General features: G+C 38.2%; 1 protein-coding gene across 3 annotated transcripts in view; it reads right to left on the reverse strand.

The window, feature by feature from the left end:
* Window positions 1-27453, reverse strand: part of VTI1A (vesicle transport through interaction with t-SNAREs 1A) — a 357558-nt gene that overhangs the window by 149671 nt on the left and 180434 nt on the right. For all 3 annotated transcript variants that reach the window (XM_082854381.1, XM_082854382.1, XM_082854383.1), the window contains 2 exons: window positions 4780-4850; window positions 4024-4085 (listed from right to left, as the gene is read on the reverse strand). In XM_082854381.1, the coding sequence (XP_082710507.1) occupies window positions 4024-4085; window positions 4780-4850 (133 nt within the window). The remainder of the gene's footprint in view (window positions 1-4023; window positions 4086-4779; window positions 4851-27453) is intronic.

The following is a 27453-nucleotide window of genomic DNA, read 5'->3' on the forward strand; positions in this document are numbered from 1 at the left end:
TACTGATAAATTATTCACTCTTCAGAGGCAAAAAGAAAATAGAATCATGATGTCCTTTGTTTGCTGACTGAAAATCTTGAAAACTTCTGTTTTCATTTTCACTTCCTGCTGGTACTGTTTGATCTAATAAGACCTCCCAGTCAAATGTATAGGAAAAAATATACACACCAACATGCACGTACAGGCAAATATATAGGGAGAGCAACACTGAAGCCTCTCAGTGCTACCTGAGGCACTTTAAAGACAACCAATCAATGACAGTCTAATTTTGTGGAAGTCAACGAAAAATCCTTTTTTTTGACCCCCGTCATTGCATGAATGGTCATTTGTTTCACGATAATTTTCATTATTATCTGAATACCACTTTATTTAAAACTCTGTCTACAGAGTCAGGAAATGAACAGTTTGTCCCCAGGTAGCTCTTCATCTTATGTCAAGACAGAATAAAAATTACTTTTCAGGAGATCAGCTATATCTGCATTCTGATGTCAAGTTTTACTAATATAATTTTGAACGGACTGGTTTTTTCCTTTGTTTTCTTTCTTTTGGTGATATAGTACAGTTACATGAAGAACATTTATTTAGGTTGAATCAGCTGCTCTCTCACTAGATATGTCTCAATATTCCCTGCAAAGTTTAGTTTCTTTCAAAACTTATGATTCCGTAAGTTATCCTCTATTTCTCTATTGTTTTCAAACTTATTGGTTGTGTAGCTACTGAAATCATATTTTCTATTGGTTCTTTGTTTTCCTGGCACCCTTTTTAATGATTAGTAAGGATTAACTGGACTTGGAGAATCTTCCATAGCTTCCTTGAAAATGAGATACTTTTAGGAATTCCTACGCCACTTTATATGCACATATTCTCTACTAGACTGAAGTACTCTGAAGGCAAGGATCCAAACTGATTTCATTTGAGGAGCCCCAAGTCCTTGTATTCAGTATATTTACTGAATATTTACTGAGGAAGTGAGTAAGGAGAAAAAAAGAAAAGAAGGAAGGAAGGAAGGAAGGAAGGAAGGAAAGAAAGAAGGAAGAAAGGAAGGAGGGAAGGAAGGAAGGAAAATTTTTTTTTTACCCCATTTGAAGTTAATAAAAGATTAAAAAGCACAAATGGTAGTGGCTGCCACTTACTCATTTTTATTTTCCTATCTACCTTTGGTCTCTCTTAGAAAATGGTAGTGGCTGCCACTTACTCATTTTTATTTTCCTATCTACCTTTGGTCTCTCTTAGAAAATCGGGTGGATTATGTACAAACTTTGGCACTGATGGAACACTGGTTTCACCTGTCTTCACAATAGACTAATCAATATTAGCAAAATGACTCAAATGAGGGACCATGATATACCATTCCTGTTCATTTTACAAATTTAAAAACAACCTAAGTTTAAAAAATTAAAAATAATCAGCAGTCTTTCTTTTAAATAAAATAATTCCTTGGTTTGGTATATTGTAGAATACTTAACTATCTTCGGTCATAAAGAATTTATCATATGAAAATAAAGAAGCTTATGTTATATGCAGGTAAACACCTACCCTGAACAAAGAGGACATTCATTTCTTGTATGCATTTATACAGAGAAGCACACTTTTCAATATTATAACTTTTCTTAAATCAGAAGCACCTGTTGACACATGATACAGCTGTGTAATTTTGGTAAGCTAATGTGACTTCTCTTTCTGAAATAAAACCCCACCAGTGCTGGAAGTGAGTGCCATGTGAATGGGAGGGATGTAACAGGAAGCAAAATCAGAGCAGTAAGTAGAAGACTTCCTATTAGAAACATAAACCCTGGTTCCACTTTCTAGAGACTGTTTTTCCAGGGAATAATAAAAAATAATGAAGTGAAGAAGTTGGTAAAATATTTTTGCCTGTTCCCAAGTCCAAAATAAATTGTATATCATGTGGGATAGTAATTAGAAACTAAACCAAAACCACCATCTACATTTGGTTCCCGAAGACTCAGGTTATAGCATTGATTAAAAGTACCTGGATACCTCGGCTGATACCAAGATCCCAGTTATGCTTAGTGAAAAACACAGTTACCCATGTGCACAGGTGGACTTAAGAGTTTCCTTGGCTCAGACCTAGCAAAAGGTGATGTCCATCTGGGGATTTTTATTTCTGTTCATACCCTAGACAGAGCCCAAAAGGAGATGAGTCAGTGATTGACTGAGTTTGCCTACAAAAAGAACCCCAAGAAGATTTCAGCAGAGTAATTTTCTTCTGTAGGCTTATGAAACAACCCTGTTAGTATGATTTTTCTAAAGAAAGCCCAGTCAAAGGTTACAGAAGTGGTTTGTGCTTCACCCTCTCTAAATGACTTGCAAATTTATTCAAACACAATATGAGGAGAGGCGTTATTTGCTGAAATAACTGTCGGCAGTGTCCTGCACAAAAGGGTGAGGTACATCAAGCAGAAATGTGGACAGAAATACGTTGGTTTAGAAACCCATAAATCCTTATTTGAATCTGCCAACCTGAAAGCCACACAGAGCCTGGATAAACTATTTTTCCTAAATGCTACATCTGATTAAGCCATACCATTAAATGACAGCTGAACTTTAACATTAATATGATATTATTTAAATAACCACATGATTTTTTTTTACACTAAAAATGATGAATGATTTCTGGACAGCTCAGCTGACATAAAGCGGGAGGACTCTTTAATGAGGTTTGACAAAATGGAGACACATGCAGAATATTCGTTACAGCTCCCATTGCAGGGGCCCTCCCAGGGAAGCAACAGAGAATTTTCCACTTTTTTTCTTTTTTATTGTTCATATGCACTGAAGCATTCCTTTCAATTGCCACTTCTCTGTGGATTTTGAATTTTTCTAGGTCATTTACATATTACCCCTAATCTGAGAATTTGGGGGTTTATGGTTTTGAATTGGGGACTGTGGGTGTAGGAGAAGGAGGGGCATGTGGAGTGGTGTCAGCATGGGCTGGAAGTGTCCCAGGAACTTAACCTTGCTCCTGAGTAGCCTGATAGAGGAATCACATCGCTACATTGGCCTATAGAAGACTAAGTGACCATACCTTTGATTGATTCTTATGCAATCAATCTCTAACGCAGCAAACATACTTTTAGCAAATTATTATACATGGATACACGATCAGAGAAGACTACTTATTTTCAAATAGCTGTCACTATAGCATCAATGATAAACAAGATTCTCTTTTTAAAATTCCAATTAAGCTATTCTAGAGGCGACTCTCAACATTGCTCATTCATATTTCTAGCCACAGTTCCAAACTGAAGGTTATGCTAGATGATAGTCTTATTTGGTAGATTCTGAATGCAATAATTCCATGCCGCATATACCTAAGTCAAAAGCGACTCCAATTTTCGGAACAATGAAAACATTTCTCACTCCCCTCCAAAATTACAGAACGTAGAATGTTACCTACATGCATTCATTTACTTTCACATACTCTCCCAAATATCTTCCATCAATCAAAGGTTAGTTTCACATATAAAACATTAACATTTGTTTGCTCGCACATGTGACTGCACATTATTCAGATATCCTTTAAATTAAAAAAATCTTTCTTAAGTATACATAAAGTCAGAATGTTTCCCCAGACTCTCTTAAAAAAGAAATGAAAACAAAGCAACAGAGGCAAAGCTAATACCAAGTGTGCTCCTGGTACTGCAGGCCACCATTCCCTCTACAGCAAGGAGGCTATCAAAATAGAAAATAAAATCAGTCTGTTCCTGCCATGGGGCCTTCCTCAGGCTATGAAAAAATACTTCATGTCTAACCCTAATTTTTTCCATAGCTTGAGGTAACCCCCCAAGCTCAAACCTTCTCTCTAATCTAAGTTACTCAGTGTGTGTCCCTGTCCAGACGAGAGTTAATATCAGTGCTCTGTCATTTCAAAAGGTTCTTGACACAGGGTACTAAGAGCAGAAGCTTGCATGCCTGGAACATGCCCGGTTGCAATGAGATGAAAAATATACTTAAAAAAAAGTAAGAGAGAGAGAGGAAGATAAGTCCCTACCTGGCTCTTACCTTCTCAACATCCCTGTCAGAACCCTGGAGCTTTTCCCCAAGTTAGCATCTGTTTCCCGAAGCTAGGAGGAGAAAAGCAGCATTAAAACAGAACAAAAGGAAACTTCATGGAATTAGATTATTTTTAAAGTGCACTGGCAAACCATAATTTTCTTTCATGATGGAAAATCCAATTCATAAAAAAATGCTTAAATATTTTAAAGTACATTTTTGACACCTATATTATCTCTGAAAATTCTTAGATTTAGAAAATTACATATACTAGATAACCCCAGGAGCTTTAAATTGGATACTTGAACAGGATATAAAAGCAAATGTCTCACAGGCTGACAAAGTTTAATTTATTTCTGGTAATTAATTAATATTTCCACCCTATGAATGCACACAGTCCTAGAGATATAAATGGAAGCAAAATGAATTGAGGGAAGATGAGATCAATATTTTTAGCTTCTGCTCTGAAAGACCTGACATATCACAAAATCTTCCTCAGTGATCTTCTCCTTAGATATAGTGTTAAATAAAATATCTACCTGGGGGCATTCTGGGATGGAGGCATAAAGAGTCAGCTTATTCCTTCTCCATCCCACACTCCCCTCACCCCAACTCTATATCCCTCTTTCACCCTAGCCATTTTTACACATGCTTACACCAATGTAATTGTTACTGTCTATGCACATGTCCAAGACCTTATACTCATTTATTTTTTTGTCTGTTCATTTACTGAATTTGTGAAAAGATTGTAGCACTTCTACTTACTCTTTCACGTGCTCTCTGTATCTTTTCTCTGTCATGACTGAGGTTTTCCAACATCTCCTGGCCAATTTGTTCTATGGACAAGAAAATTTGAGTTAGGAAAGATGATTTTGGGTGCAAATGAAAACAAAAACTTCAGAAGTACCAAAAGGACAACAGGCGCAGAATTTATAGAATGCTTATGATCAATATAAAAAAACAACAGATTATTATGACCCCAACACCCTCCTAAGCTAGGTCTTCCATAATCCACTTGAACTGCAATTTTATTCATTGGAAGAAAATATCTGTCCTAACTTTCTCACAAAATTGTTGTTATAGTCAAATGAGATAACCTAACTAAAAATGTTTTGAAAGCTATTGAGTACCACATAATTGTATAGTACCCAAGAATCAATGCACTCAATGAATAATCACTGAGGCCCTACTCTGCGCCAGGGGTAGATGTTGGGGACATGGCCAGTAGCCTAGATCAAGCCCTTCCACTCACGAACTCCCAAGCTAATAGAGATGATTTAGCAGTTAAAGTACAAATGTTACATTAGAGTTCATATTTCATGGCACATCAAAAAAAAGGACTGTATATTCCTTTCATGATAGAAAAATCCAAATAATAAGAATTGCTTAAATACAATAACATAAATTATATTTTTGACACCTATACAAACTGCAAATTCTTCCTAGGATACTACATTCTTAGTATATTATCTCCTCTCAGATTGACGTTAGTTTTTTATTACTAACTCCATACAATTTATCCTTAAGGTAAAATTGGATATGTGGTTCCCAGTAAAGGCATCATAAAAATGGAAGATGACACCAATAACAGAGAAGTATGAAACAACTAGAGTTGCATTTTTCTTTCTTTGCATAACAATTGCAATATTCAATTTTATCATACTATTAGGTATTACCATGACATTAAACTCCTTCAATCAATATAATATAGCAATTTTAGAGTGTCCTTGTCCCCGCGGTGAGCCACAGCCGCCTCCCGCCTCTGCAGGAGACCCTCTAACACTAGCAGACAAGGAGGATATTTGCTCTAGCCTGGAGAAATCAGATAAGACTTCCTGGAGAAATTGGGATTAGGTCTGTAAGAAGAGGTGAAATTCATATAAGCGGTGAGGAGGAAAGACTAAAACATTGCAGACCTGGAAGAAACCTCCATCCTCAGGGGCTTGGAGAAGGCTCTCTGGGAACCTGTGTGGAGGGGGTGGCCTGAGCAGATTATCTGAATCCCAATGTTGCTCTGAATTTGTGTTCAAGATTTGAGAAGACTAGGACTGCTAAGGGTCTTGGTGCTCCAGCTGGGTGTCAGGCCAGAGCCTCTTCAGGACATTGGTCCACGAGAGACCTCTGAGCCCCATGTAATATCAAATGGCGAAAGCTCTCCCAGAGATCTGTATGTCAACGCTAAGACCCAGCTCCACTCAACGACCAGCAAGCTACAGTGCTGGACACCCTATGCCAAACAACTAGCAAGATAGGAACACAACCCCAGCCATTAGCAGAGAGGCTGCCTAAAATCATAATAAGGTCACAGACACCCCAAAACAACCACTGGATGTGGTCCTGCCCACCAGAAAGACAAGATCCAGCCTCCTCCACCAGAACACAGGCACCAGTCCCCTCCATCAGGAAGCCTACACAACCCTCTGAACCAACCGTACCCACGGGGAGCAGACACCAAAAACAACAGGAAGCATGAACCTGCAGACTGCAAAACGGAGACCTCAAACATCATGAGTTAAGCAAAATGAGAAGACAGAGAAATACACAGCAGATGAAGGAGCGAGGTAAAAACCCACCAGACCAAACAAATGAAGAGGAAATAGGCAGTCAACCTGAAAAAGAATTCAGAGTAATGATAGTAAAGATGATCCAAAAGCTTGGAAACAGAATGAAGAAAATACAAGAAATGTTTAACAAGGATCTAGAGGAACTAAAGAGCAAACAAACAGTGAAGAACAACACAATAAAAGAAATTAAAATTTCTCAGGAAGGAATCAATAACAGAATAACTGAGGCAGAAGAAAGGATAAGTGACCTGGAAGATAAAATAGTGGAAATAATTACCACAGAGCAGAATAAAGAAAAAAGAATGAAAAGAATTAAGGACAGTCTTGGAGACCTCTGGGACAACATTAAATGCACCAACATTCAAATTATAGGGGTCCCAGAAGAAGAAGAGGAAAAAAAAGGGACTGAGAAAATATTTGAAGAGATTACAGTTGAAAACTTCCCTAATATGGGAAAGGAAATAGTCAATCAAGTCCAGGAAGTGCAGAGAGTCCCATACAGGATAAATCCAAGGAGAAACATGCCAAGACACATATTAATCAAACTATCAAAAATTAAATACAGAGAAAAAATATTAAAAGCAGCAAGGGAAAAGCAACAAATAACATACAAGGGAGTCCCCATAAGGTTATCAGCTGATTTTTCAGCAGAAATTCTGCAAGCCAGAAGGGTGTGGCAGGACATACTTAAAGTGATGAAAGGGAAAAATCTACAACCAAGATTACTCTACTTAACAAGGATCTCATTCAGATTCGACAGAGAAATTAAAACCTTTATAAGAAGCAAAAGGTAAGAGAATTCAGCACCACCAAACCAGCTCTACAACAAATGCAAAAGGAACTTCTCTAAGCAGGAAACATAAGAGAAGGAAAAGACCTACAATAACAAACCCAAAACAATTTAGAAAATGGTAAAAGGAACATACATATTGATAACTGTCTTAAATGTAAATGGATTAAATGCTCCAACCAAAAGACATAGACTGGCTGAATGGATAACAAAAATAAGACCCATATATATGCTGTCTACAAGAGACCCACTTCAGACCCAGGGACACATACAGACTGAAAGTGATGGGATGGAAAAAGATATTTCATGCAAATGGAAATCAAAAGAAAGCTGGAGTACCATTTCTCATATCAGACAAAATAGACTTTAAAATTAAGACAATTATAAGAGACAAAGAAGGACACTACATAATGATCAATCCAAGAAGAAGAAGATAAAACAGCTGTAAATATTTATGCCCAATATAGGAACACCTCAATATATAAGGCAAATGCTAGCAGCCATAAAAGGGGAAATCAGGGCTTCCCTGGTGGCACAGTGGTTGAGAGTCCGCCTGCCAATGCAGGGGATGCAGGTTTGTGCCCCGGTCTGGGAAGATCCCACATGCCGCGGAGCAACTAGGCCCGTGAGCCGTGGCCGCTGAGCCTGTGCGTCCGGAGCCTGTGCTCTGCAACGGGAGAGGCCACAACAGTGAGAGGCCCGCGTACCGCCAAAAGAAAAAAAAAAGGGTAACAGTAACACAATCATAGTAGGGACTTTAACACTCCACTTTCACCAATGGACAGATCATCCAAAATGAAAATAAATAAGGAAACACAAGCTTTAAATGATGCATTAAACAAGATGGACTTAATTGATATTTATAGGACATTGCATTCAAAAACAACAGAATAAACTCTCTTCTCAAGTGCTCATGGAACATTCTCCAGTATAGATCATATCTTGGGTCATAAATCAAGCCTTGGTAAATTTAAGAAAATTGAAATCATATCAAGTATCTTTTCCAAACACAATGCTATGAGACTAGATATCAATCACAGGAATAAATCTGTAAAAAACACAAACACATGGAGGCTGAACAATACACTACTAAATAACTGAGAGATCACTGAAGAAATCAAACAGGAAATCAAAAAATACCTAGAAACAAATGAAAATGAAAACATGATGGCCCAAAACCTATGGGATGCAGCAAAAGCAGTTCTAAGAGGGAAGTTCATAGCAATACAATCCTACCGGAAGAAACAAGAAACATCTCAAATAAACAACCTAACCTTACATCTAAAGCAATTAGAGAAAGAAGAACAAAAAACCCCCAAAGTTAGCAGAAGGAAAGAAATCATAAAGTTCAGATCCAAAATAAATGAAAAAGAAATGAAGGAAATGATAGCAAAGATCAATAAAACTAGGGGCTTCCCTGGTGGCGCAGTGGTTGAGAGTCCGCCTGCCGATGCAGGGAACACGAGTTCATGCCCCGGTCCGGGAAGATCCCACATGCCACGGAACGGCTAGGCCCGTGAACCATGGCCGCTGAGCCTGCGCGTCTGGAGCCTGTGCTCCACAACAGGAGAGGCCACAACAGTGAGAGGCCTGCGTACAACAACAACAACAACAAAAAACCCAAAAAAACTAAAAGCTGGTTGTTCGAGAAGATAAACAAAATTGATAAACCATTAGCCAGACTCATCAAGAAAAAAAGGGAGAAGACTCAAATCAATAGAATTAGAAATGAAAAAGGGGAAGTAACAACTGACACTGCAGAAATACAAAGGATCATGAGAGATTACTACAAGCAACTATATGCCAATAAAATGGACAACCTGGAAGAAATGGACAAATTCTTAGAAATGCACAACCTTCCGAGACTGAACCAGGAAGAAATAGAAAATATGAACAGACCAATCACAAGCACTGAAATTAAAACTGTGATTAAAAATCTTCCAACAAACAAAACCCCAGGACCAGATGGCTTTGCAGGCAAATTCTATCAAACATTTAGAGAGGAGCTAACACCTATCTTTCTCAAACTCTTCCAAAATATAGCAGAGGGAAGAATACTCCCAAACTCATTCTACGAGGCCACCACCACCCTGATACCAAAACCAGACAAAGATGTCACAAAAAAAGAAAGCTACAGGCCAATATCACTGATGAACATAGATGCAAAAATCCTCAACAAAACACTAGCAAAGAGAATTCAACAGCACATTAAAATGATCATACACCATGATCAAGTGGGGTTTATCCTTGAGGAATGCAAGGATTCGTGAGGAATGCGAGGATTCTTCAATATACGCAAATCAATCAATGTGATACACCATATTAACAAATTGAAGGAGAAAAACCATATGATCATCTCAATAGATGCAGAGAAAGCTTTTGACAAAATTCAACACCCATTTATGATAAAAACCCTCCAGAAAGTAGGCATACAGGGAACTTACCTCAACATAATAAAAGCCATATATGACAAACCCACAGCCAACATCGTCCTCAATGGTGAAAAACTGAAACCATATCCACTAAGATCAGGAACAAGACAAGGTTGCCCACTCTCACCACTATTATTCAACATAGTTTGGGAAGTTTTAACCACAGCAATCAGAGAAGAAAAATAAATAAAAGGAATCCAAATTGGAAAAGAAGAAGTAAAGCTGTCACTGTTTGCAGATGACATGATACTATACACAGAGAATCCTAAAGATGCTACCAGAAAATTACTAGAACTAATCAATGAATTTGGTAAAGTAGCAGGATACAAAATTAATGCACAGAAATCTCTTGCATTCCTATACACTAATGATGAAAAATCTGAAAGATAAATTAAGAAAACACTCCCATTTACCACTGCAACAAAAAGAATAAAATACCTAGGAATAAACCTACCTAAGGAGACAAAAAACCTGTATGCAGAAAATTATAAGACACTGATGAAAGAAATTAAAGACGATACAAACAGATGGGGAGATATACCATGTTCTTGGATTGGAAGAATCAACATTGTGAGAATGACTATACTACCCAAAGCAATCTACAGATTCAATGCAATCCCTATCAAACTACCAATGGCATTTTTCACAGAACTAGAACAAAAAATTTCACAAGTTGTATGGAAACACAAAAGACCCCGAATAGCCAAAGTAATCTTGAGAAAGAAAAACAGAGCTGGAGGAGTCAGGCTCCCTGATGTCAGACTATACTACAAAGCTAGAGTAATCAAGAGAGTATGGTACTGGCACAAAAACAGAAAGATAGATCAATGGAACAGGATAGAAAGCCCAGAGATAAACCCATGCACATATGGTCAGCTTATCTTTGATAAAGGAGGCAAGAATATACAGTGGAGAAAAGACAGCCTCTCCAATAAGTGGTGCTGGGAAAACTGGACAGCTACATGTAAAAGAATGAAATTAGAACACTCCCTAACACCATATACAAAAATAAACTCAAAATGGATTAAAGACCTAAATGTAAGACTGGACACTATAAAACTCTTAGAGGAAAACATAGGCAGAACACTCTACGACATAAATCACAGCAAGATCCTTTTTGACCCACCTCCAAGAGAAATGGAAATAAAAACAAAAATAAACAAATGGGACCTAATGAAACGTAAAAGCTTTTGCACAGGAAAGGAAACCATAAACAAGAACAAAAGACAACCCTCAGAATGGGAGAAAATATTTGCAAATGAAGCAACTGACAAAGGATTAATCTCCAAAATTTACGAGCAGCTCATGCAGCTCAATATCAAAGAACAAACAACCCAATCCAAAAATGGGGAGAAGACCTAAATAGACATTTCTCCAAAGAAGATATACAGATTGCCAACAAACACATAAAAGGATGCTCAACATCACTAATCATTAGAGAAATGCAAATCAAAACTGCAATGAGGTATCACCTCACACTGGTCATAACGGCCATTGTCAAAAAATCTACAAACAATAAATGCTGGAGAGGGTGTGGAGAAAAGGGAACCCTCTTGCACTGTTGGTGGGAATATAAATTGATAGAGCCCCAATGGAGAACAGTATGGAGGTTCCTTAAAAAACTAAAAATAGAACTACCATACAACCCAGCAATCCCACTACTGGGCATATACCCTGAGAAAACCATAATTCAAAAAAGAGTCATGTACCACAATGTTCATTGCAGCTCTATTTACAATAGCCAGGACATGGAAGCAACCTAAGTGTCCATCGACAGATGAATGGATAAAGAAGATGTGGCACATATATACAATGGAATATTACTCAGCCATAAAAAGAAATGAAACTGAGATATTTGTAGTGAGGTGGATGGACCCAGAGACTATCATACAGAGTGAAGTAAGTCAGAAAGAGAAAAACAAATACCGTATGCTAACACATATATATGGAATCTAAAAAAAAAAAAAAAAAAAAGGTTCTGAAGAACCTAAGGGCAGGACAGCAATAAAGATGCAGGCGTAGAAAATGGACTTGAGGACATGGGGAGGGGGAAGGGTAAGCTGGGACGAAGTGAGAGAGTGACATAGACATATATACACTACCAAATATAAAATAGATAGCCAGTGGGAAGCAGCCATATACCACAGGGAGATCAGCTCAGTGCTTTAGAGGGGTGGGATAAGGAGGGTGGAAGGGCGACGCAAGAGGGCGGAGATATGGGGATATGTGTATATGTACAGCCGATTCACTTTGTTATACAGCAGAAACTAACACAGCACTGTAAAGCAATTATACTCCAATAAAGATGTTAAACAAACAAACAATAAAACAAAAAAATCCCATAACATAGCAATTTTAATTCAGTTTTAACTTAAAAATCTCTAATATCTATGAACACCATCAACACTGTAATTAGTTCAGCAAAATCCTCTTTATATAGTATCTTCTATCAAGATTGAGAGTATATATATATATATATCTATCTCAAAGAAATAGGAAATAGGTTATTACTATGGTGTCTTGTCACCAGCATAATGTTTCCAGTAAGTATTCATGGAAGCAATAAAGCAATGAGAGAATAAAAGAAAGTGAAAAGTGGAGTGTATGAAAGGTTTGTGGTGTATTCCTGCTCTCAAAGCATATCATGTGTGGCAATGGAGAAGGCAACCCTGGAATGCAGGCAACATAGCCACATTTCTATCAGGTTCACAGGAGTATATAAAAACACTTCTGAATGGATCTACAGTCTGTTACTGAAGGAATCAGTGGAACAAGACGTAAAGAGCTCAGGCCTTTTCAGGAGTTGTAAGTCACTCCCTCAGTCTCTTTGCCTCCTGGAAAATATCTTAGCATCCAAAGTACTAACCCCATCTGGCAAAAGAAGAGATATTGGCAAGAGTGCATATATGTCCTGGTCTTAACAGGCAAATACCATGCATTTGTTGGAAACAGAATTCTTTTTTAATTACTTATTTGCTACTTTCCATTTTAACGCTCCACTAAAGAAAATTCCAGGCCAAACATATTAGAAATGTTTACACTTGTAGAATGAAAAAAGTTACATACAGTTTTTTCATTATGTGTTCTCCTACCCCAATCAAAACAAAAGAAGGCAACAAATTAAGAGGCGATTATTTTATGATCATTGTCAATAACCTGCATTGCATGCATGATTTCAAAATTTTTCTATTATGTAAAAATAATCATAAATTCTAAATTTTGATTGCTTTAATAATGCCCAGTTAAATAAAATAGTACAAATATCATTGAAAAAAAAAGAGGGGATTATTTTAAAAACAGACTATTTTTGGACAGAATAGACATTTAGGGATTATTTCATTAAAAAAATTAACATTGTTAGATTTATTTTTCTTGAACAGCTAAGGTGTAAGCACTCACCAACAACACCAATAAAGAAAGAATATAAGATCACAGGCATATACCAATGCAGATGTGATATACTGAGTTTAGAGCTTTCAGTTCTTCAAACTTCCATAATACCTTTAGAGTGGGAAGAGCCATACTGCCTCTATTGAAATAACTTGAGAAATCATAAATTTTATAAACATTGTACTTGTTGACTGTGAGGATGTTTTTGAGATTAAGAAACAATGGGAAGCATAAAAGAACATAAAAACTGATGCTATAGGCTGGAATTCTACATGTCACAGCATGATAAATGAATTCCTGGAAAGAAAAGTTTCTTTCTGCATTTCTTCTATCCTTTTCACAGGGGTCTTGGGAATCAGCATGGAAGTATGGCATTCAAGCTTATGAAGTGAGCTTTTGTTTTCACAATTACCCAGAATGAATCATCATATCCTTGATCTAAGGCCCCTTTTACTGGGTCACAAACTGCAAAATGGGTTTCCTCTCCTTTTCAATATATTTTACAGGGGGTGGCGGATAATACAATAGGTATTCAACACTTTGCTGCCCCATAAAGTTATGGAGAAGAACCAGGGAACTACAAATCTAGCAAAATACTTCCTGAAGGACTGGACTGGCATCACAAAAGGTAAGACTTATTTTGAGGAGCTTCTACCAGTAAATCATTTCTCTCCATTCATAAAATAATAATGCCACCTGAATAATCATAAGACTGATGTGAATGAACTTAATTAAAAAAATGATTGTATTTGTATTTTGGAGATGAACAGACTAAAATATTTTCTATCAGAAGGCAGAACTGATGAAAGTTCACATCATGTTATAATATAAACATGGCTGAAAGGAGGGAGCCTCAAATATAATTCATCAGAAAATGTTCTATTTGATAAATACAAAATATTAAAAAAGATTTTAGCCATTATGCTATAAAGCTATAAAGCAGAAAAGAATAGTCATTCCTTTGCACACTTATATTTAACTTTCTTTTTACAAACTTTATTAAGGATGTGATTTCCAGCAAATTATTTAAAAAGTGAAGACATCTAGTCAAGTCTTCTTTAAAGAACTAAGAGAAGGTAAGATGATTTTCTGGCACTCAAAAACTTCTTAGAAATTTTAGCAACAGGTAAAAGGCATTCACAACTATCTAGCTATTCTTTGTATATGGGGACTTCTGTGAAGTGTGGAGGGAACAGAAATACTTAATAGAGGTATTTCTGAAGCACGTGTTTTCATACATATATTGCAGAACACCAACCAGACAGATGCAAAACACCAAGTGATATTTCCTAACAATTTGGAGTACTGAATTTTGGACGTGGCTCAAGAAATTCTGGCTACTGAGTCTAATAAAAGTAAAAAGTTATTGCTTTGGGAGAGTAAGTAGCTCACATCTAGCTTTCTCAGGAGGGAGCTGCTCAGTGTGACTGGATCAGCCATTCTTTGGCATTTAGCACACCTTCCTGGGCACTGACTCTGGCATCATGCCCTGAGTGGGTAGGTTATCCTCAGTATTGATGTTACTGAGACATGAAGAGCTTTTTGAATTCCCGATCCATGGATAGGTGGGGAAATGGAAAAGACAGTTCTTTCACCATCTTTCATTATTTCATAGTTCAAGCATGTAAAGAACTTCTGCTTCCAATTCAGATGGAGAAAGATACAAATGACCACACTTATAGAAATAAGAAAAACCCAGACAAAATAATTACCATTCTTTTCTGGGAGATATCTAGTATATACAAAGAAGCTCTGATGGATTCTAGAGAGAAACAAGCATTGCATTTGTGAGCGAAGAGCTGTGGCAACGTTCATACCTACGACCTGGTCTGAGTACAGGCCTCCCTTTGAGAGACTTTTCAGGGATAAGGAGAAATCAGTCAAACATCGTGTGAAAAATATAGGCTTACAGACAGCATGGGATCTGGATGAGCTCTAAACAAAAAAGCAAATGGCTTGGTTTGATAATTCTCCTCCGATCGCCAAATTTGCCATAGAAGAGGCAGCGGAGAAGGGGCTGGTTAGTAAAGAGAAACCTCATATTCCTACATATTCTTGTGGTGCTTGCATTCTGAGACCCTGCTAGAGTTAAGTCCCAACATGAACCAAGAATCCAGAAAACTGGAGATGGACCCACTCTCAGATCAAATACTGATAAGATTTTTTTTAAAAGGCAGCATAGACACAGGTTGGGGTACACTAATCTCAGATGAATCCAATCTAATTAGAGATTCAGCTCAGCACCAGCTCAACTTAATTTTGGGAAGAATCTGATCAGTCCATTAATCAAATACAAAATAGAATAAAATGCTTCCAAAGGAAATAAATTCAAAATGTTTATATTTCAGATTCTACTGTTTTTGTCTTTACACTATATCAAGAATACTATTATAAGACATGCAAAAAAGCAGGGGAAAAAAGAGAATGATGAAGTAAAAACATGGTTTATGAATGTAGACCAACAAATGACTTAGTCATTAAGGTTAACAGATAAAGAGTTTTAAAATAACTATTATAAGTATGCTAAAGAATTTAAATGTGGGCTTCCCTGGTGGCGCAGTGGTTGAGAATCTGCCTGCTAATGCAGGGGACACGGGTTCGAGCCCTGGTCTGGGAAGATCCTACATGCCGCGGAGCAACTAGGCCCGTGAGCCACAACTACTGAGCCTGCGCATCTGGAGGCCGCGACAGTGAGAGGCCCGCGCACCGCAATGAAGAGTGGACCCCGCTCTCCACAACTGGAGAAAGCCCTCGCACAGAAACGAAGACCCAAGACAGCCTAAAATAAATAAATAAATAAATTAAAAAAAAAAAAGAATTTAAATGAAAAGGTAAATATAACGGTGAACAGATGGGTTTTTCAGGAAAGAAGTGGAAACTCTAAAAGGGAACTGAATGAAACTCTAGAATGGAAAAATACAGCATCTGAAATCAATTCACTGGATGGACCAAAGAGAATATCCTTCACTATACAAGAAGGATCACTGAACTTGAAGACAGGTTAATAGAAATTATTCAATCTGAAGGAGGGAAAGAATTTTTTTGTGGGGGAGGGGGAAGAACATAGCAACAATAATCTGTGAGATAACAACTAGTTGTCTTACATACGTGCAATTAGATTCCCAGAAAAGGGAGTCTCAGGGACAAACAATGGAATGGAACAAATATTTGAAGAAATAACAGCAAAGACTTTTCAAATTTTATTTTAAAGAAAAGTCATCCCACAGATCAAAGAAGTTCAACAAGCTCTGAGCAAGATAAATACAAAGAAAACCTCACCAAGTACATTATAGTCAAATATCTGAAAACTAAAGGTAAATAAAAAATCTTAAAAGCAGCCGGGGGTTGGGGGGGCAAGACACATTACATTCTGGAAAACAATAATAAGAATGAGGATTGAATTTTCATCAGAAACAATGCAAGAGGAAAATGGAACAATATCCCAAAGTGCTGGGGGAAGAAAAAAGGTCACCCTGGTATCCCATATCTAGTGAAAAATATCTTAAACATAAAAGTGAAAGAGATAATTTTACATAATTGAAAAATGAGAGGATTAGCCAGCAAAACTGAGTTACAAGAAATGCTAAAGGAAATTCTTCAGGCTGAAGAGAAACGATACTATATGGAAATGTGCATTACAGAATTTAGACCCATGTAAAGAAAAATAATAACAACATATGTAGAAGTAAAATATAAGAAAATCATGGCACAAAAGATGGAGAGGAAGTAAATACAAGTATGTTGTTGACAGGTTTTAAGTTATATTTGAAGTAGCATAATATTTATTCGAGGTAGACTGAGATAAGTTAGGGATGAAAATTGTAATCCTTGAGCCTCTCTGTCCAATATGGCACTTGCTGGCCACATGAGGCTTTTCAAATTAATTATTTAAAATAATATAAAATTTAAACTTCAGTGTTGGTAGGACCAGCCACATTTCAAAGGCTCAGTAACCACAAATGGCTAATGTTACTGTATTGGAGAATACAGAAATACCATCTTAAAAGGATCTCCAAGTTCCCTTTGTCTTTAAGACCCACTAAAAAGAAATACAGACATACTCATTTGTGGTTTGATTTTGGTAAAACACTTCCCTTCTCTGGGCCTCAGTTTCCTTAAACGTAAAATGACTGTTTTGGACTACATAAATCTCTAGTGCCCCTACTGGACTCAATGATGCTATAAAATCTTAATGCCTCTTTTTCTCTATGGAGCATTCAAGCAAACTAGAGCACAAGGCCCAAATCAGACCCACAAAAGTATTCCACCCTCCCCCCGCCCCTCCCCTAAGACAATGTTGAAGAAACAACAAATAACTCAAACTTAAATGCTTTTAAGCGGGTCATATCCTCTCAGCATACCCAAGTCTACAACCGGACTGTTTCATGTAGTAGCCTGCTTGGCCTCTGAGGACATTTGCATTTACTATGTAGTATAAAATATTTACAAGCACTTTGATGATGACATTACTACAGAAATAATTATACATTTATGTAAACTGAAAGTAAACTTATGCATTCTTAGTAGTAATAGAGCAAAAGTATGTACAGGGCCTCAGGTTTCTTTCTTTTTTTTTTTAAAAAAGCAATTATGACTTAACATTACTTCCTCAGCAGGTATGTATTCTATTTTGCTTTAGGATGATCAAATTTATCATTAAGCAATTAAAAAAATCATCAGCACTACTTTCATCAAAGTCATAGTAGCAGAACCTCCCCTTAGTTACCTGGTTTGCTGCAGATAATTAACAAACACTATTCCCAGAGCCCTCAGACATCAGTCAATGAAGCTGTGCTACCCATAATGATGCTCTGGAATGAGCAGGTACTATGTAAATTGAGGTTGTTAAACAAAAGGAACCATGTTAATTACAGCTCCATTCAGAAATGAGAATGAATCTGTTCTATTCTGTGAAACAAGACCAGAGCGGCAGGAAGGACATCCCTTTTTCACAATTCAATAAAGAATGTTAAAGCCAGGAGATCAAGCAGCAGAAAACCTGAATGGGAAAAACTGTCAAAACACATTCCAAAGGCTCACTTGTGGAATTTAGCAAACATGTATTTACTTAACAGACAAGGGAGACGGGGGTCAGCAGCATCTGGGTTGAATGAATGACTCATTCTAAAAAAAACAAAAAGGGTTGTAAACTATTGACAAGTGACTAGAAAGTAATTAGAAAGCCTTTCTGAAATCATTATGGGCAGAGTTAATCACTCTCTGTACTCTTTGTGAACTATACACATTTCTATCACTGAATGTATAACATTCTAATTATCTGCTTATTCAGAAGTCACTGTTGGGAGAACCACAGGACCTATAATGGCTGGCAAACATGTTTTCCTTTTCTGAAACACTATTTTAAGCATTTCTGAACTGGTTTGCAACAAAATTTTTTTAAACAGGGTATTTCATATAAAAAGCTGGACATCTAGCCTCTTTTGAAGTTTGGAATATAGAGCAATTCTGAGTCCCCATTTCTGCACGGTTAAGCACAGGCTGCAGCTGAGTTACAGTTGCTCTCTTCAGAAAAGCCAGGTCATATGGAGGCTGCCACCTACCTTCCTGACCTGTTTCACTCACTTATGTTCTTGTTTTGCTGCTGTAGGTAGGATCTGCTTGTGACCCAACGCAGCCAAAAAATAAAATAATATAATAACAACAACAGCAAGGCCAAATAAATGTCTTTAAAAATGTTTTTAAAATTTAATGTTCCATTATATGGATATACCACGTTTTGTTTATCCATTCATCCACCGATGGATATTTTGGTTGTTTCTACTCCTTGGCTATTGTGAATAGTGCTTCTATGAACATCCATATACGAGTACTTATTTAAATATCTATTTTCAGTTCTTTTGGGTATGTGCCTAGGAGTAGAATTGCTGGATCATATGGTAATTCTGTGCTTAACCTTTTGAGGAACTGCAAAACTTGTTTTCCACAGTGGCTATCCATTTTACATTCCCACCAGCAATGTGGGAATGTTCCAGTTCCTCCTTGGCCACATTTGTTATTTTCCATTTTAAAAATTATAGTCGGGCTTCCCTGGTGGCTCAGTGGTTGAGAGTCCGCCTGCCGATGGAGGGGACATGGGTTCGTGCCACGGTCTGGGAAGATCCCACATCCCGCGAAGCGGCTGGGCCCATGAGCCATGGCCGCTGAGCCTGTGTGTCCGGAGCCTGTGGTCCGCAACGGGAGAGGCCACAACAGTGAGAGGCCTGCGTACCGCAAAAAAACAAAAACAAAACAAAAAATTATAGTCATCCTGGTAGGTGTGAAGTTATATCGCACTGTTTTTTTTTTTAATTTACTTACTTATTTATTTATTTTTGGCTGCGTTGGGTCTTCGTTGCTGTACGTGGGCTTTCTCTAGTTGCAGCGAGCGAGGGCTACTCTTCGTTGTGGTGCATGGGCTGCTCATTGCGGTGGCTTCTCTTGTTGTGGAGCACGGGCTCTAGGTGTGCGGGCTTCAGTAGTTGTGGCACGTGGGCTCAGTAGTTGTGGCTCGCGGGCTTTAGAGCACAGGCTCAGTAGTTGTGGTGCACAGGCTTAGTTGCTCTGCAGCATGTGGGATCTTCCCCGACCAGGGCTCGAACCTGTGTCCCCTGCATTGGTAGGCAGATTCCTAACTACTGTGCCACCAGCAAAGTCCCTCTCACTGTGGTTTTGCATTTCCCTAATGTCTAATGATGTTGAGCATCTTTTCATGTGCCTGTTGGTCATCTGTATATCTTCTTTAGAGAAATGTCTATTCCAGTTCTTTGTCCATTTTTAAATTGGTTTGTCTTTTTGTTGTTGAGTTGTAAGAGTTCTTTATATATTCTGGATATTAAACCCTTATCAGATATGTAATGTGTAAATATATTCTTTCATTTTGTAGGCTGTCTTTTCACTCTCTTGATAGCGACTTTTGATGTACAAAAGTTAACTTTAATGAAGTCCAATAGATCTATTTTTTCTTTTGTTGTTTGTGTTTTTAGTGTCATATTTAAAACTCCATTGCCAAATCCAGACTGCGAAGATTTATCCTTATGTTTTCTTCTAAGAGTTTTGCAGTTTTAGTTCTTACACATATGTTTTGATCCATTTTGATTTAATTTTTTATTTTATTTTATTATTTTTATTTTATTTTATTTTTTTGCGGTACGCGGGCCTCTCACTGTTGTGGCCTCTCCCGTTGCGGAGCACAGGCTCCGGACACGCAGGCTCAGCGGCCATGGCTCACGGGCCTAGCCGCTCCGCGGCATGTGGGATCTTCCCGGACCGGGGCACGAACCCGTGTCCCCTGCATCGGCAGGCAGACTCTCAACCACTGCGCCACCAGGGAAGCCCTGATTTAATTTTTGTTTATGGTGTAAGGAAGGAGGCTTCGTACACAATATTTTTGACTCATACAAAACATTTAGAATTCCTCTGGAAGGAGTTACCTTCTTCTTATACATCTTATACATTAAAAACAACAACAAAATCTAATTTATATAAGGATATACTGTATAACACAGGGAATATAGCCAATATTTTATAATAATTATAAATGGAATGTAACCTTTAAAAATTGTGAATTACGATGTTGTACATCTGAAACTTATATTGTACATCAACTGTACCTCAAAAAAAGTTTTTTAAAAAAGAAATAATGTTTAGAAATAAAAATTCAGAGTGATAAAATAAGTCAGTTTCTTTAATTTTCAACGAAATGTCACTCTTGCTATCCATATGTCTAGTCTAAGAGCAAAGTGAACAAATATATGCCATACCTGCCGCCACTCAATCTCAAACACCTGGTAGATCTCATTAATCCATCACATTGCCCCTGAACATGCTTTGCAGGTAACCCTCTCCTCACAATGCTCCAGGCAATCAGCTCCAGTTGATCAGGGTTGGTACAGGGGATAAGACCGATCTGCTATCCTGGATCTACAGCACTGGGGTCTTTTTTCAACTGATGACAGAGAACATCCACTTTTCAGCTTTCAGCCAGGGCTCTCATTCTTGAATTTTCTGCCATCTATTTCCTTCAAAAGCCTGAGTGAGATGACTGAAATGTGAAGGGGATAGTCAATGGCAAAGGTTCTCATCTGGTCTTGTGCTTCTTTGGTTTTGGTCTAAACACATTTATGGCACTTTTAATAAATGGGGTTGTGTAGACCTCATTCTAGGTTGACTAAATTAGAATCCCTGGAGGTGGGGTTTAGACATGTATGTTCTTAAAATTTTCTATAAGTCATGCTAAACTCTTTGTCACCTGGCCTTCATTCTTCAACACTCTCTAGTACTACATATCTGGCTCCAATACAGAACTTTACTCCTTTTAACACTGGGTCTTTGGTACCCATAAGATCAACTTAAGAAATTAAAAAACAAAGAATATTTCTACCTTTTTTTAGTCAAGCTGATGTCCAGGACAGGATTCATCCCATTTCTTAGTTTGTCTTATTCAGAGACCACCACCACACTTCCTCCCCTTCCTGATTAAAAAAATGTTTTTTTGACCATTCAGGAAATAATTCATTTTGTACTGCTGAACAATGTAAGCTATGTAATCCAACATATTTTCTTCTTTGGCCTGAATCCTGGAAGCTCTGGGTGAGTTTAATCCTTAATTACTGTAGCACTGCTCTAGGATTTCTTTATACATCAACCCCCAACCCAATCTCCCCTTTACTTCTTGGCTTCTGTCTTTGGTCCTGGGTTAAGTTTTCTACTCTTGATATACCTACCTGACCCTTTAATGTCAAGCGCTTCTTTTGCGTAAGTAGATGGAGCATAGATCAATCAGTAAACAAAAGTAAGTCAGGCTCTTAAACACAGCTTCTTGGGCCCTACAACCACACTTTCTAATTCAGTCGGTCTGGGGTGGGGCCCAGGAAGCGGCATTTCTAACAAGTTCCCAGATGATGCTGATGTTGCTCGTTCCCTGGGACTATGCTTTGCGAACCACTGTTCTAGAGTAGGGATGGGCAAACTAGGGCCTTTGAGCCAATGTAGCCCGTGGCCTGTTTTTGTAAACAAAGTTTAACTGAAACATATACAAACACACACAAGTAAGCCAGAGCAATCTCCAGAGGACTCTAAAATGGAAGGGGGAGAATTTACACTATATCATGAAGCAGACAACAGGATGGAGACAGTGTATTCCAGAATAACTCTAAAGCAGAAGGGACCTGCATTTTAGACACAGACACTTTGAGAGGAAGAAATTAATGAAACTCAAGACAAGGGAGTTAGTGAACAAGTGGAGAAAAGCATAGCAAAAAAAGGATGGAGAGTTTTATGGTATATTCTAGCAGAGTTTTAAGGTGATGGGACCTTAGTAGTTTTTTTTAACTTGAGATGTATAGGTGACAAAAGATCCAAACTGAGCCCAAATTATTGTTTTCCTTAAAAAAATGAAAGATATGAAGGAGGTAAAGATTTCCTAATATTTATGCTGTTCTTCTGACATTAAAGAAAAGGCTAAATAAATATGGATTTTGATAATCTAGCTCATCAGATGGCAACTGCTGGTCAATGTCAGGTGAAGGACAGTAAAGAATTATTCAGTTTTGCAAACTGAAATATCAGTCTGACCTTAGAAGGATAGTACATAACCAAATGTGCACTTAGAGACTTCTTTTAGTAAAACTCCTGAAAAAATAGTTTACTATTGTTTGCCTTTCTTAGCAAGCACAATGACATTGGGAGTTTCTAAAATACAGAATAAAACAAAGCTACTATTGTTTCTAATACAATAGAAAATTTATTAGACTTCATAGGCAAGGCCGTATATTGAACTTATTAGCATAATTCTAAGAAGAATTTTTAATTACATCTCAGTGGGCTCCATTAGGGAACCACTAAAATTGAGTCTTTTACCAAACTTCCATGTAAGAGTATTAACAAGTTGAGATGGGACTTTTTTTGAGGAAAAAAGGCATGTAGGCTTAAACCCTTGGTGATAAAAAAATGACTTCATTCATTCAATATATATCCAGCAAAAGTTTATTGCTTACAGGCTGTGTATAAAATACTGCAATAAATGTTTCCCTCCAGGGAAGGTTTTTTTTTTTAATTTTGGGCTACTATTTATTGACTACTTCACTGTATGCCAGCCACTGTGCTAAGCACTTGACAGATACTGCATTTAATCTCCACAACCACCATATGAAGCAGACTATTATTAACCCCTTCTAAAGGCAATCGGAGGCTCAGAGAGGCTAGGGAATTTGCCCAAGGTTGGCCAGTATTCAAAACCCACATCCGACTGATCCCCAAGCCAATGGTTATGGCCACTGGCACCTACTGTGCTTTCACCAGCCCATAAATGGCCAACATCACAGGCACTCTGGCCAAGCAATTTGGAGCAACACTTTGGATAAACACATAACAAAAAAGGAAGCTAGGGCTTCCCTGGTGGCGCAGTGGTTGAGAGTCCGCCTGCCGATGCAGGGGACACGGATTCGTGCCCCGGTCCGGGAAGATCCCACATGCCGCGGAGCGGCTGGGCCCGTGAGCCATGGCCGCTGAGCCTGCGCGTCCGGAGCCTGTGCTCCGCAACGGGAGAGGCCACAACAGTGAGAGGCCCGCGTACCGCAAAAAAAAAAAAAAAGGAAGCTAGACATTTTATGACTTTTCCAATGTCATAAATCAAATACAAGGATGAGAGTATAAGGCGGAATTTAAAAAAAATTAAAAATGACTCCTTCTACTTGAAAGAAAAGCAAGATGAGTTTTCTAAGGCCTAAGAACCTCACATCCTATGGTCTACTTCCCAGACCCAGCTGGCCTGTTTGTCCAACTCTTTCTTCTACCCTCAAATCCAGAGTTCCCAGCTCCTCTCCAGGATTTTGTGCGTTTTGTTTTTTTCTGAGACATGCAGTGACTGCATACTCGCTGAGACAATACTAACTGCCGATGTAAAGACCACTCATTTCTGAGAACTGAATTATCTCTATGGTCTGTTTTCACCACCCACCTATCTGCACTGCTTTGTGAGTATCTTCACGGAGTCTCTTACAGGGGGACAGGTTTTGATTTCGCTGAGGGCTGTCTGTACGGAAGTTCAGACGTTGTTCTAAGCAAGCCTTGGCTCGGCCACATTCCCCATCCCCTTCATACCATCTTTGATTCACAGGGCTGGTGAGGTTCTTTCTCATCTGAAGCAAAGAAATCCCCATCACTACAGAATTCTCAACATTCTCCTACACACCACTGCAAACATCCTGTGAGGTGTCATGGCAATTTCTACATGGTCAGAAATCAGAGGGCTGTGATCTTTTTCCATTCCTGGCTGAGGCCAGTGTTCTAAGGAAGTTTCAGGAAATATACCAAATAATAGCCCAACTGCTAACAATTTTCCTTTGATAAAGCAGGAATGGATAAAATGGGCTTTCCCAACTTTCTATTTCAACCTTTTCTTTCTTGGAGGGACCATCGTTGGAAGTGGGAAGCCCAAAGTCCATTCAGTTTTTTCCTTGAAATACCAAAACTGTACTCTCAAACCATTTGAATGTGAACATTTGAACATATGTTCAATATGAAGAGAAGAAACTGTCAACCCTCTTCAAATCAAAGAAAAGATTTACAAAATAAAGACCAGGAAAAAGGCTTATTTACCCTATCACAGCAATAAGTCATATAAACAAAGGTTTACAGCCATATTCGAATTGACAGAGACAAGACTTGAACAGGATCATAAGCATGCGTCCGAAATGTCTTCTAGAGGAGAACGTCTTGTGCATCTGTATCCTCCCCATAGTGTCTAGCACGCTGCAGAGCCCACAGCAGGCACTTAATAAATATCCTATGTGACGTAATGCAATAAGCCACTTCAAATTACTGGTATCAGGTCCGTTTGGAGGCCTGATAATCAGCCGTGAGAACCCAGATGATGCCAAAACATAATAAAACTTCTTTTTTCACGCAAACAGAAAGCTCGGGAAGCTGGTGAACAGCTCAGCAACCTAGAAACTAACTGCAGAGCACGCTTTGAATACGAATTAGCAGTGGGTAATGGCAGCATATTTATGAGGTCTCTTGCCGGGTCCTTTCCTCCTGTGAATGCTGTATAATTCATTGCGCGCGCCCTGACCCCAGTGCGCTCCTGTTCTGACAAATCATACTTGATTAAGACAAATCTTTATTAGTTAGCTAGTCCACTTCCCCATTTATCACTGGCAAATCCCATTCTCCTCTTCAGGTGCAGGAAAAGTGACTGAAACCTTAACAAAAACACACACCCAAACATCTAAATACAAAGAAAAGATGTGTAATACACCGCAAGTAATACCAGAAGGCTCAGAATTTTAATAGATGATTAAACAAATTATTTAATAGGTATATATTATACCCACTGACAAACTCAAACCCACTACACATTTCACCCAGGCTGAGGAATTGTTAATTAGGAATTTTTGTCTACTCCTGAACTCTTGTTTGAAAGCAAGATGCCATATTTAAAAACTGTATTATAAATTTGGAGACTCAAAATAGTGAAAAGAAAAAAGACTGCTGAGTAGACAGAATGTTTAAGGTTCCTACCAAAAGAATAACAACAAATCTTTTAAAAAGTGAGACAGAATAAGGTAGAATGAATTCAAATTACTCTTGATCCTTTAGTACCATAGGAAAATGCATCTCTTTTTGAACTGTCTGCAATGTTTTCATGAATTTCAATGTTGGTTTTACCCTAAAGATGATTTAATGTATTTATAGTGGGTGATACTCATTGTAGAGTCTGATGCACTGAGCCTGGTACCAGAACTGCTCTCAGAAACCTGAAGATGAGGTCATCAGTAACAAAGAAGCATGCTGAGTCCTGGGCTTGCCACTGAGCACAATAAATAGCATCTTCTGACAATTTTCAAAAATTCTCTAGTTTCATGGAGGTAGAAGTTGGCACAAACCATTAGCTCTCTTTCTTTAGTGAGAGTAAGAGAGAGAGAGAGAGAGAGAGAGACAGTAAGACAGAATGAGAATGAATATGGTTTGAGCTGATTTTCATTTCCCACATTTTTACTCTTAAACCTTGATTCCAATGGAGGAGGAAAATCTTTTCACCTTTTTCAGAAAAAGCTACTACATCAGTCCAGATGTATAACTGATATGTAATTTATACATAGATTATCTCATTGTTCCCTTTAAAAACAAGGCAGGGACAATCTGTAATACAGGAATTCTTTCACAAAAGATTTTTATGTGAGATCCTAAACATTCTGCACTAATGATAAACAAATCTATACATAACTTATGGGGGGAAACCCACTTTTAGTCTTGACAACTTTAATGAAATGCCAGTTAACACTACATAGTATGCATACTATATTTTACCTTATTGATATCCTTAAGTGTTAAATGGAAAGTAACATTCAAAAATATTTTGCATGTTGGGGCTGTCTTATATTTTTTTTTTTTTTTTTTGCGGTACGCGGGCCTCTCACTGTTGTGGCTTCTCCTGCTGCGGAGCACAGGCTCCGGACGCACAGGCTCAGCAGCCATGGCTCACGGGCCCAGCCGCTCTGCGGCATGTGGGATCTTCCCGGACCGGGGCACGAACCCGTGTCCCCTGCATCGGCAGGCAGACTCCCAACCACTGCGCCACCAAGGAAGCCCGGGGCTGTCTTATATTTGCCCAAATCTCCCATTTAGAAAATGTGGATACATCTTGAGAAATAAGGTCAGAGCTTGGTACAAGAGACTTCAAAAGAACACCTAGTGCAGTGGGAAATAGTGTGTTAATGATTTTATAAGCAGACTGGCTCTGATTACATCTATGGACTCAGAAGGGATCACACCTAAAAAATCCCTCCCCACCCTACAGGTCTTTCATCACGATCTCAATATTCCAAATTCCTCAATATTCCAAAAGTGAACACTGCCACGGTCCCTTTGGAGAACGTTTATTTCAGTTGGGAGTGGGCTGGACAGTTAAGTCGTTTACAATAAGCCCACAGAAGTGAAGGAAAAGTTTTGCAGTCACTTTCAGTTGTCCATGGATTTTTTACCCAGTTTTTCCTTGGAAATCCTGATGAAAATCAACTCTCCCAGAAAGGTTCAACAACTTACCCATGGAGACAAATTTTACATCAGAGGTAAAATCAGAATTCAATTCAATAAACATTATGGAGAGCGAATGATGTGGCAGGCACTGTAAAGATACAAAGGAGAATAACGCATGTTCCCAACACGTAGCAGCTCATATTGAAGTGGGGCAGAATGACGTGAAAATCACCACAACATAAAACACTGTACCAGTTCTAAATAGAGAAACGTGTCAAATGTG

This window comes from Leucopleurus acutus (assembly GCF_964270905.1).
Source record: "Leucopleurus acutus genome assembly, chromosome: 14".
In the NCBI taxonomy this organism is placed as follows: domain Eukaryota; kingdom Metazoa; phylum Chordata; class Mammalia; order Artiodactyla; family Delphinidae; genus Leucopleurus; species Leucopleurus acutus.